The 12,743-nt window shown below is 36.0% G+C and overlaps 1 protein-coding gene across 22 annotated transcripts in view; it reads left to right on the top strand.

The window, feature by feature from the left end:
* Nucleotides 1–11,010, top strand: part of WASF1 (WASP family member 1) — a 77,143-nt gene extending 66,133 nt beyond the window's left edge. For 12 of the 22 annotated variants that reach the window (XM_009451732.5, XM_063811949.1, XM_009451734.5 and 9 more), the window contains 6 exons: nt 2,117–2,270; nt 3,606–3,723; nt 5,222–5,394; nt 7,273–7,452; nt 8,613–9,241; nt 10,150–11,010. In XM_009451732.5, the coding sequence (XP_009450007.1) occupies nt 2,117–2,270; nt 3,606–3,723; nt 5,222–5,394; nt 7,273–7,452; nt 8,613–9,241; nt 10,150–10,307 (1,412 nt within the window). In that variant the 3' untranslated portion in view covers nt 10,308–11,010. 22 annotated transcript variants of the gene reach the window in all.
* Nucleotides 11,011–12,743: the final 1,733 nt, after the last annotated feature.

Here is a 12,743-nt window from a genome sequence, read left to right as displayed (position 1 = left end):
AACCGTTTTGTAGTAACTAAAAACTATCAATTTTGAAAATATTTTTTAAATGAATTTTAAACAAAGACTTGTACAATTATATTTAAGTCAATTATGTTTATAAGCATTATGCTAATTTATTGCTTTATAATTCTATTTTATTAATATCAGATGTTATTGTTGGCAAGTGGAAGGAGCTTCACCACAATAGTCTGTTAATAATAAGACAAACGATAAATGAGAGGAGTTGAAGATAGAAAAGTACATCATGCTTATTAGTTTACATGTTTCTTACATCCTTTACCAAGGAAGTTTGGCGAGATTAAACACTAGGTTTCATCTTAATTACATACTTATTGATTAATAAGTGGGGCAGGAGAGTGGCAAGAATTGATCCACTTTGACTGCAGAAAACACAATCCACTTCTGGCAGGAGCCTGAGAACAGCGTGTGGTATTGTGGCAAAAAGATTAGCCTCAAAGGTAGACAGATCTGACTTTTCTGTTCTGGCTCTGCTGTTTATTAACTGTTTAACCTCAGGTCAGTTATATACTATTTCCTAGCCTTAGCTTTCTTATATTTCACAATGGAGTAATAATTCCTGTCTTACTGAATTGTAAAGATTAAATGAAATGAAATTTAGTGAAACCATCTAGCACATATAGTATGTACTCATTAAATACTGTATCTCCAGTGCCACTTTTTAGTGATAGTGGGGAAAAACTTTTTGCTTCTCTGAATTTTATTTTAGTATTTATAAGTGTGTTACAGGTCATGCAGCAGTGGAATTGCTAGAAATGCAATTATGGTGCCACCATTGCAGACCCAGCCTATTGTACCTTCTGTGCCATTGGTCCCATGTTCATGTTGAGTGAATTTACTTGAGGGGATGACAGGAATATTATTTTAAGGAGAAGGATAACTTAAGAATTGTTGGCTGGACGTGGTGGCTCACACCTGTAATCCCATCACTTTGGGAGGCTGAGGTGGGCAGATCATGAGGTCAGGAGTTCAAGACCAGCCTGGCCAACATAGTGAAACCTCATCTCTACTAAAAATTTAAAAAAAAAAAAAATTAGTCGGCCATGGTGGCAGGTGCCTGTAGTCCCAGCTACTTGGGAAGCTGAGGCAGGAGAATTGCTTGAACCCGGGAGGAAGAGGTTGCAGTGAGCCGAGATCGTGCCACTGCACTCCAGCCTGGGTGACACAGCGAGACTCTGTCTCAAAAAAAAAAAAAAAAAGAATTGTTAGGATTGTTATACTGACCTTGCTATGTTACAGGGCATTTGTCTGTATACTTAAGGCCATATTAAATATCAAGAAATTACCTTATTTTTTAATATCGGGATATCACTGTAAGAATTAAGAATGCAGCATTTTTGTATATTTTTTATTTTAACATGCTGCACAGTTCAAAATAAATGAAGTTGTTTTTAAATCATGTATGTGATGGGGCTGTGCTAGTGACTGGGAATACTAATGTACAAGATAGTCTGAGTCTTCAAGAGCTTATAGTTAGGTAGAAATCCTTATAGTACAGATAAAAGATAAGTGAAAAAGAGAATAATATAGATCACCTAATACTTAAAAGTATTTACTTTACAGTAAAGTTTGTTTTAACTTGAGAGTACACATACAATATTTATAGTATATGTAGCATAGAGGTTAACAGCGTGTTTAGCCCACAATGCCACTAATAAGTAATTCCTTTCAGAGTTACTGGTGTACGCTAACAAAAGGAATAAAGGGAGATGGAAAAGAAGATTATAGGAGAAGAGAACCTAAGTTGGTGGGGGCCCATGATGGCAGGTAGAAGAAAGAAAAAGGTATATTTGGTTGAAATGTAGATATGTTTCAGGTGTCATTAGGGCCCTCTGAGCCTTCAAAATCAAAGGTTAATTAAAACCTATCTGATTGGGAAAATTAGGCACAGAATGATATGGGAAAATTAGGCACAGAATGATATGGGTAAATATAATGATAGAACATTTAAAATATGGTTTCTGATTCATAAGCCACTAAGGTCACAACCTCTTGAGCCATGCTGACTTTTAGACAAATAAAGTATGTGAATTTGCCCTTATGTTAAATCATCTTAGTAAAATAAAATAAAATGAATTCTTGATTTTTGTTTTAGTGTCTTTGCAAGATATAACAATGAGGAAAGCTTTCCGAAGTTCTACAATTCAAGACCAGCAGCTTTTCGATCGCAAGACTTTGCCTATTCCACTACAGGAGACGTACGATGTTTGTGAACAGCCTCCACCTCTCAATATACTCACTCCTTATAGGTAGGTAGGTTAATAAATAGTAGCCCTATTATTTATCTCAGACTTCAGATTGAAATGCTAAATCCCCAAACATTCTTTATTTCGTTGGGGTTCTAGCCAACACAGAGAACCCTCTCTGTCCACCACCTTTGGAAAACCTTTGCTTTTATTCACTGGATGAATTCTTAAGATTGTGGCATACAAAAGACAAGACCTATTTAAAAGAGTTGTTTTTACAAGTTAAGAAAAGCCACTGGTAAACTTATTAATGTAAAGAGATAAGGAGTTATTATTGTCCTTTTAATTTAATTTTTAATCAAATGGAAAAAGCTCAAAATTCTGTCCTACTAACAAAATAAACATTATAATTTTTGCTTGTTTTGTCTACTCTTTTTTTTTTTTTTTTGAGGCGGAGTCTCACTTTGTCACCCAGGCTTACTGCAAGCTCTGCCTCCCAGGTTCATGTCATTTTCCTGCCTCAGCCTACCGAGTAGCTGGGACTACAGGCGCCTGCCACCAAGCCCGGCTAAATTTTTATATTTTTAGTAGAGATGGGGTTTCACTGTGTTAGCCAGGATGGTCTCGATCTGACCTCGTGATCCACCCGCCTTGGCCTCTCAAAGTGCTGGGATTACAGGCGTGAGCCACTGCGCCCGGCCTGTTTCGTCTACTCTTGATTTGATTTGTATACATTAACTTCTTACATAATGAATAGGTAGTACCTTTTTAAAATGCTTTTTACCACTTAGAATAAAATCTGGAATTATTTAGCCTTTCTTTGAAGTTCTTTCACATGGTTTGTTAAATGGGTAATTTAAGATGTACAACACAACCTGAATAAAATAGTATTCACAGAGTTATTTGAAATTGTAAGTCAGTGTGCAGATAATTAGATATAAATGTGACTGTTAGAATGACTATTACGTGATATCTTTTGGATTTAGTAAGATAATAAATAAATCATAGTATTGGCAGAAACTGCAAAATTTCTGTCTTCTAGATGATGTTACTGTCTTTTCAGGCTTTTATCTTTGGCAGAGCTATTTGTAATTATTGGAATTGCCCAAAGGACTTTTTAGAAAATTTGGGATTCAGCAGAAATTAGGGATGAAAATTGCCCAGCTATACTTTAAATTGTTAGTACTAACTTGGAAAAGCATCTGCTTTACCACTTTTCTTTGTTTCCTCATATTTGTGAGAAATTTTCTATTGGTGCAATATTCAGTTTTATTTTGGCACTATTTTAACATGCTGTATTTTATTAATGTAAGAGGATAAACATTTTAGTGAAATTATTTCTATTCTGATTGCCTAAGTCTTACTAATGTGTGTTTTAATTGATATTTTATATTTCAGAGATGATGGTAAAGAAGGTCTGAAGTTTTATACCAATCCTTCATATTTCTTTGATCTATGGAAAGAAAAAATGTTGCAAGATACAGAGGATAAGAGGAAGGAAAAGAGGAAGCAGAAGGTATTACAAGAGATTAAAAAATTGAGGTTAATTTTTGTATATTTGTGTTTTGTTGCATATATTGAACTTCATTAATCTTATATTTTGACAGTTTTATTTTATTGGGTCCATATAGTTAAATACTGAAGTCTTTATAACTCCACAGAAAGAACACAGTCTGATGGGGAGCAGATGAGCAGTTAGATTATTAGAGTATGGCATAATAAGTGCCATAGCAGAGGTATGCATAAAGGGTTTAGATAACACAAAATAGCATCTGCTTTAGCTAGCAGGCAGGGTAAACCCTTCCCACAAAGCTTATAATGAATCTTGAAGAACAGATAGGAGTTAGGTGTACCAAGGAAGAGAGGAACATTTTGGTAAGGAGCAATGGAATCTTGTACAGATATTGGTAACGTAGATTAAGCTAGTATTTTGTTGCTACAGAGCACATCCTAAACATTTCTCTCCTAAATGTTTTGGAGAGGTTATTATATTCACATGAAATTTCTGTTATTGTCATTTTCCACTTTCTAATAAAATTCACTTGTATCTGCTTTATATTTCATGTTAATGATAACTGAAAACACAGAAGGATGAAGCAAAGTTAGATTTAGGTTGAATTATGAAGGAGGCAAATTCTGTCTTTATCATCTCTCTGGTTCTCCTGTAGCTATCTCTGCTTTCCCTAATCCCTGTATAATGCCATTGTATTGTCTTCTTTGCTAGATGGTAACCCAGTGTTCTAGCTAACATTTGCAAACTGGTGACTGGCAAGCCAGATTATGCCTGTAGGGAGTGTTTTGTTTGCCAAACACAGAAGTTTTTAAATTTTGGAACTAGAGTGCCTGAGATGGACATATCTGTCTAGCTCACCTCATGCCCCATCTTACACCCGACTGGCTTCATTCATGTATGTTATCCGCTTGGCCGCTTTGGGCGTTTGAATTTGTTAACACTTACTCTAGCCCTTTCTGTACTTTCTCCCCCAGTTTTGAATCACTTTTTGTTTTATTGTTTAAAGACAATGTTTTCTGTTGAGTGATATAGTTATTATCGGTTAATTAGATAATTGGATTTTTTTCTAATGTGTTGGCTAGCTAATCAGTTACTTCCCAGATAACATAACCTTAGTAAATTGTTACGTTTTGATTAGAGGCAGACAATGCCATTCATCGTAGAAATTTCAAACTAATGCCTGTGGAGCAAGGGTTCATGAGTCTTTTTTCATCTGAAAGACTTTCTGACCTCAAATTGTATTCTTTAGGCATACTGTTTTGTGTCTGGTGCATCAGTTCAAATTAGGGGTTAAACAAAACATGGCAGGAAACTGGGATTACAGCAGACTGGCTAAGATTTAACTGAATGTACAAGTAAACCATTTCTGTGTTACTTTTACTATATTATGATGACATTGTCTTTTTCAGTGTTGATGTTAGAGTTTAATTTGATTGTTATAACCTCTTTTTTAAAAATTAGCGCTTAAGCATTTGACTTTGTTTCAATACATCTGTTATAGCAGAAAAATCTAGATCGTCCTCATGAACCAGAAAAAGTGCCAAGAGCACCTCATGACAGGCGGCGAGAATGGCAGAAGCTGGCCCAAGGTCCAGAGCTGGCTGAAGATGATGCTAATCTCTTACATAAGCATATTGAAGTTGCTAATGGCCCAGCCTCTCATTTTGAAACAAGGTTTCTTTACTTTTGTTTTTTTTTTTTAATGATAAAACATTGGCTTTATTTGTAGTATCTGTACTTCTAAGTCTTGAGTCCTAAACTGTTGAACAGGCAGACCCTGTTATAAATATAGAGATTATTTCAAAATCCTGACCACTGTGAGCCTACTAAAGTCAGGCCTTGAGCAGGTCACTTTCATACCTGGACCTTAGTTTTGTCATCTTAGAAAGAAGTGGTTGGAGTGGCTGATCTTTAGGGTTTTAGCTTTAGTGTGATGTCTCAATAGCCTCTCGATATTTCAGGCACAGTCTGCTAGAATTTTGTAATAAAAGTTTAGGGTCTGGGGTTTTTTTTGAAATACTGTTGATTTATTGCATATAAAATAGGAGTGAAGAAGGGGTTCTGTTTTGTTCCTTTTACTTTCCCCTGACTTCCTTTCTTTGCCACATTGCCCACCTCAGATATATTAGGACTTTCAAACAAAAGTATTGATCCCTTTTGTAGAAAAGATTTTTTCCTTTCTTAGTGGCCAGGGGCCCTAACTAAATAACATACTACCAGCAAACACATTAAACTGGCGTCTGTCTACGAAGACATTTATTTGGGTATAGTCATACGTTTGTTTGTTTGTTTGTTTGTTTGTTTGTTTGTTTGTTTGTTTTGAGACAGAATCTTGCTCTATCGCCCAGGGTGGAGTGCAGTGGTGTGCTCTCAGCTCACTGCAACCTCTGCCTCCTGGGTTCAAGCGATTCTCCCACCTCAGCCTCCCAAGTAGCTGGGATTACAGGCACACGTCACCACGCCCAGCTAATTTTTGTATTTTTAGTAGAGATGGGGTCTCACCATGTTGGCCGGGCCGATCTTGAATTCATGACCTCAAGTGATCTGCCTGTCTCAGCCTCCCAAAGTGCTGGGATTGCATGTGTGAGCCACTGTGCCCAGCCTAGTCATATGATTTTTTAATGGAAAAGAGCTTAAGGTTTTCTTTTAAGTAATATACATATAAATGATTGGGCCATAAGTGTGCAACATCTTGACCTATTTTAGGAGAAATATACATCTGAGAGATACTATTTATCTGTATTACTGAAAGAATTGACATTAAAAAATTAATAAACTTTAGACATTTATTTCTACTACAGTTGAGTAATTAAGGTACTTATCTGACTCACTAAATACAATAATTTCTGACTTGCTGTGTGCACATCTGTTAAATCCAACTTTGTCCCAAAAATGTACTAGCAAATATTTATAAATCTTAACATGTTCGAGTTATCTAAAATTTTGCTTACATCTAAGTCACATGTTGCTATGTTACTCAGCTATTTTCTGAGTACCCTTGCACCTTTGAAAACAGCAGAAGGACAGAAACAATATAGCTAGCCACCTCTGTGCTGCTAGTATCTGGGAGGCCTTTCTCTCTGGTGCAAGACTTTTAGAAGTCATTTAAGTTTAAGAGCACACCGAGATATACTAGTAGTAGAAAACTCATTTTCCTATTCTACCTTTCTGTCATTGGCATCTTCTTGTAAAGAACTAAATAGAGGCAGATAGCTTTCCACACAATTTGCTAAAAGTTAATTATTTTCTTGTTTATTAAATTATGTACGTAATGCTTTTCATCCTGTGAGTTGAATTAGTATTCTGTTATAAAATAATAAAATAACTGATGGTCATCATAGTAGATCTCTAAATCAACAAGTAAGGGTTATATTGTGAGCAGCATTCTTTGTTTTAAAAGCAGGATTAATATAATACATTTCTGAAAGTTTCTTAAAAATAGTTAAAATATTGGCATTGAAAGGATAAACTTTAAATATTTAATATCTCATGTAGAACCCTTTCCTCCCAATAATTCAAGAATAATTCACTGATACTATATATTTCTTTTAGACCTCAGACATACGTGGATCATATGGATGGATCTTACTCACTTTCTGCCTTGCCATTTAGTCAGATGAGTGAGCTTCTGACTAGAGCTGAGGAAAGGGTATTAGTCAGACCACATGAACCACCTCCGCCTCCACCAATGCATGGAGCAGGAGATGCAAAACCGATACCCACCTGTATCAGGTATGTTGGAACAAGCATATGATGTTTTATCTTAGGAGTCAGTAAGCTTTTTCTTTCAAGGACGATATAGTAAGTATTTTTGGCTTTCGGGCCTTACAGTTTTTGTCACAAGTACTCAATTCTGCCATTGTTGCATGAAAGCCACCATAGACTATACATAAACAAATGAATGTGTCTGTGTTGAAATAAACTCTATTTATAAAAACAGGGAGCAGGTCAGATTTGGTCTGTGGGACATTATTTGTAATCTTCTGGTTAGAGCTGACACACTCTCCTAGGAAAATTTAGCTAATAAGAATTTAAAGATTAAAGCCTGTTTCATTTTATTATAGTGTTGTTATCAAGCATATCATGTGCAGTGTATTAAGAAAAATTAAGGATTTTTTGGAATGTGGGTAACAGTCTAAGAAATGGGAACCAAAGATGTGATTATTAATACTAATTTGGTATTAAGGAAAATACTTAAAGAATTTCAGAGAGGATTGGCAGTTGCTTATAATAATCTTTCAGTAAAGCTATTTTGAAGTTTAATCTTGTCAGTTATTATCCAAATGATAAATTTCTAATAGAGAAATATTAGGGAAATTTTCTAATAGAGATACAGAGATCAGCTTTACAATTTTCAGTTAAAAATCCAATTTTCTATCACTGACTCATTTGGTGTTCCATCCTCAGGAAAAGAGAGAGCTGTAAATTTCTTTTTGTGGTTTGTAATTAGCTGTCATTGATTTAACTGAAATATTATATGATGAGACTTAATAGTTTCAGTATAAATATAGCATTGTATTGGCCACATGTATTGCTACAAAATTGCATTATGATCAATGTTGAGTCATTACAGAGACTCCTGTCAGTATAGAATTGAGCATTTTATTTATTAAAGTAAGCATAAAATATCTGAGTGGATGCCAAAGTTGCATGAGAGAATGAGACTATTTAGACTATTACAAACCAAAGCACCACTCATTAATTTTTTTATTGATGTGCTTTTAGTTCTTTTTTTTTTCTAAATACTGTTGAAGATGTTAAATTTCTATAGGAGCATGTTAATGGATCTATTTTGATATAATTACTGATAGTTGTTTATAGTTTGTGTGGTTAGATTTTCTCTTTAGGCTTTTCTCTTTTAATAACTTGCTAGAATCTCTTTGTCATTTCAGTTCTGCTACAGGTTTGATAGAAAATCGCCCTCAGTCACCAGCTACAGGCAGAACACCTGTGTTTGTGAGCCCCACTCCCCCACCTCCTCCACCACCTCTTCCATCTGCCTTGTCAACTTCCTCATTAAGAGCTTCAATGACTTCAACTCCTCCCCCTCCAGTACCTCCCCCACCTCCACCTCCAGCCACTGCTTTGCAAGCTCCAGCAGTACCACCACCTCCAGCTCCTCTTCAGATTGCCCCTGGAGTTCTTCACCCAGCTCCTCCTCCAATTGCACCTCCTCTAGTACAGCCCTCTCCACCAGTAGCTAGAGCTGCCCCAGTATGTGAGACTGTACCAGTTCATCCACTCCCACAAGGTGAAGTTCAGGGGCTGCCTCCACCCCCACCACCGCCTCCTCTGCCTCCACCTGGCATTCGACCATCATCACCTGTCACAGTTACAGCTCTTGCTCATCCTCCCTCTGGGCTACATCCAACTCCATCTACTGCCCCAGGTCCCCATGTTCCATTAATGCCTCCATCTCCTCCATCACAAGTTATACCTGCTTCGGAGCCAAAGCGCCATCCATCAACCCTACCTGTAATCAGCGATGCCAGGAGTGTGCTACTGGAAGCAATACGAAAAGGTAATTTTCTCAGCTCCATGAAAAGCATTGCTATAGTAGCATTGGAAACTTTCTAAATATTTAAGACAAAAATGTGTTCCTTATCTATAAAATTTTAGGTGATCATGTTTGTGTACAAATGGCCTTTAGAAAGTAAAGCTATATCCAACTTATATTTAAAATTATTTTCCAGAAAATATATCACATTTGACCATTTTATTTTCATGCTTTGTAGGTATACTTAAAATTTTTATTGAGTGAATGAGAAATTTAATATATCAGACTTAAATGTTATAGAACATTTAATTAAAACCCTTTATATTATGCTTAATGTGTATATTAACTCCTTTAAAAATGGTATTTTCTTCAATGTTAAGGCTGTTCATTTTGGGTATCCATGACACTTGCTCTACCAGATGCCTTTAGAGGAGTGAGTTTCCTCCCTTAGTAACAAAGGAAAGACTTCTCATATTCATTCATTTATTGTCATTATTTCCTAAGCAATGACTATAGGCCAGGCACTGAGCATATAGAATGAATAATAGTGCCTTTCCCTCAAATACAATGGATAATGAAGCCACAGAAAATATATTCAACAATGTTTAATTTATTTGACCATTGAGGTGATAGAAGAAATGTACCACCTCATTAATTTTTTAGGGGGTGGTGAGCAGGGAGGTATAGTAGACCATGATGGATAAATAAACTGTAGATACCTACTGGGATATCTGGTAAGTTTTACCAACTAATAACACAGATAACATAAAGATTTAATGCCTCTCTCAGTATGATTTCTTCACATTCTTTTCTGATCTTTTTATTTTCCTATAAGTATTTCTCATGTGTATTTGATTTTATTCCAGAAATATTAATAATATCTAGTATCTCGTATTTTGATTTAAATGAATGGTTTGGATTCACTGTATCAGGTATTCAGCTACGCAAAGTAGAAGAGCAGCGTGAACAGGAAGCTAAGCATGAACGCATTGAAAACGATGTTGCCACCATCCTGTCTCGCCGTATTGCTGTTGAATATAGTGATTCGGAAGATGATTCAGAATTTGATGAAGTAGATTGGTTGGAGTAAGAAAAATGCATTGATAAATATTACAAAACTGAATGCAGATGTCCTTTGTGGTGCTTGTTCCTTGAAAATGTTTGGTCATTCTAGTGTTTTGCTTTCTTTTCCTTATAATAAATGACCGTTTTCCTCCATAACTTTTGATTTCTAAGGAAAATATTAGCATACATTTCAAACTAAATGTTTTACAGTGGCTTATCTTTTTTTTCCCCCTGAAAAGACTAATTTGGTCAAATAAACCACTAAGTATTAAGCATGGACAGCTGTTGTTAGAGTAGCAGATTCAGTTTTTTGATATATCTTAATTGTGTACTTTGTGAATTTTAATTTAAAGAAAGCAACTGAAATTGAAATCTTGAGGGCAGCTGTATCTACTAATGAGCCTTATTCCATTTCCTGATGTTTTAAAAGAAGAAACACTGCCTTGATTATACGAATACACTCAGAAAGTACATTTAGCTTGTAGTGTTGAATTCTCTTAAAGGAATGCTTGAATTTTTTCATTATTGTTTTATTGTTTTTATATACTTGCCTTATTTGAATGTTTAGCAGTATCCCCTTCCCACTTATATATTGTGTGATATGATTTTGCTTGCCTATAGGAGTTAAAAACTTTTCCATGTGAAATACTCTGACTTAAACATACATGTAACTTACATAACTGTTAAGAATAACAGTCTGATTTAATAAATGGTTCACTTTAAAAGTTCATCAGTGTTGCTCTTTGAATAAAATGATTTATCATAATTTATCAAATACTGTATGGTAGGCTTTAAATAGTGAATGAAAATTTGAAAAACACTTAGGCTACATAATTTCCTCTTAATTGCACAGCTTCATATTGTCTACTGTGTAAGGTAGCTTTTATGTCATTTTCCCCCTAAGTTCATAAACTTTGTATTTCTCAACTGCTTGTGGTTTTAAATTAAAACCTCAACTTGTCATCTAATTTCAGCATACCTTAATTTCAGTTTAACAGTGTTCTTGAAATTATGTTTTGCAGCCAGGCATGGTGGCTCATGCCTGTAATCCTAACACTTTGGGAGGCTGAGGCTGGTGGATCACTTGAGCCTGGGAGTTTGAGACCAGCCCAGGCAACATGGCGAGAACCCCGTCTCTACAAAAAAAATACAAAAATTAGCCGGGCGTGGTGGGGTGTGCCTTTAGTCCCAGCTACTTGGGAGGCTGGGGTGGGAGGATAACTTGAGCCTGGGGAGGTTGAGGCTGCAGTGAGCTGAGATCATGCCACTGCATTCCAGCCTGGGCAGAGTGAGACCCTGTCTGGAAAAAAAAAAAAAAGAAAAAGAAAAATTCTATTTTGCGATGATAAAATGAGTTAATGTTTGCACAGCTTAGATTTAGGGGTGGAGGGGAAGCACCATTAATAGCAGATTACTTCATCTGAAGAAACGACTCCATGAAGTTTGGGTAAGTTGATTGTAAAAGTGACTGTGGTCTTCAGCCTTGCCTATATCTACTCCTTTTGCAGTACAATTTCCAGTTCTTCCATCGAGAGGTGAGTTCTGTTCCATGTCTTTGAATCTGGGTGTCCCTGAAACTTGCTTTGGCTAATAATAGCATGTAGCAAAAGTGACATTGTGCCAGTTCTAAGCCTGGGTCTCAAGAAACCTTGCAAGCTTTAGCTTTCTCTCCCTCCATCTCCCTACCTCCCTCTCTCAAACCTGTCTCTGCCATGAGAATAATCCCAAGCTAGCCTGGCTGAAGATCAGAAACCTCATGGGGGAGAGGTATCTCACGTGAGACCATCATAGACCAGCCAAGCCCAAACTCACTTGCTTGCTGATGGTAGACAGATAAGCAAGCCTGGACAAGGTTTGCCTAGACTAGTCCAGCCCAGCCCAGTCCACTGATTCAAAATTCATGAGCAAAAATAAATGCTTATTGTCTTACACCTAAGTTTTGAGCTGCCAGCATTATTGTGTCAATAGATAGTTGATATGTGAGGTCACTTAGTAACTTGATAATTTGGAGGAGGCTATTTAGGCAGATAACTAATGACCTGTAATCTTTATAGAATAGGAATAATGAACCAAGTTCTATCGTGGCAATTCAGTTTGGACATAAAAAAAATTTTTCTGATAGCTTTAATAAAAGATTTGATTTGCTCTTTTGGGTAGCTTAGAAAGAACAAGAGATTAGAGAGCCATTTGAGGTTCCTTTCCAACCTCATGAAAATGTATATTGTCAAATGTAACTCAAGAAAATATGTCACAGTTTAAAGTCTATCTAAGTGTTCTTATGGTCAGAAGGAGGCAACTAGTATATATATTTTATAAAACTCAAATATATATATATATATATATATTTGGGGCCAGATAACCAAAACATAATAGTACTGGTTTTGAAGCAGCTAAGGATGTTACAAAAGGAAATTGGTGAAGATTTCTTAATAATAGAAGTAGACATGTTAATCAGTAAAGC

The sequence above is a fragment of the Pan troglodytes genome, chromosome 5, assembly GCF_028858775.2.
Source record: "Pan troglodytes isolate AG18354 chromosome 5, NHGRI_mPanTro3-v2.0_pri, whole genome shotgun sequence".
NCBI lineage: Eukaryota > Metazoa > Chordata > Mammalia > Primates > Hominidae > Pan > Pan troglodytes.
This window is presented reverse-complemented; position numbering and strand designations above follow the sequence as displayed.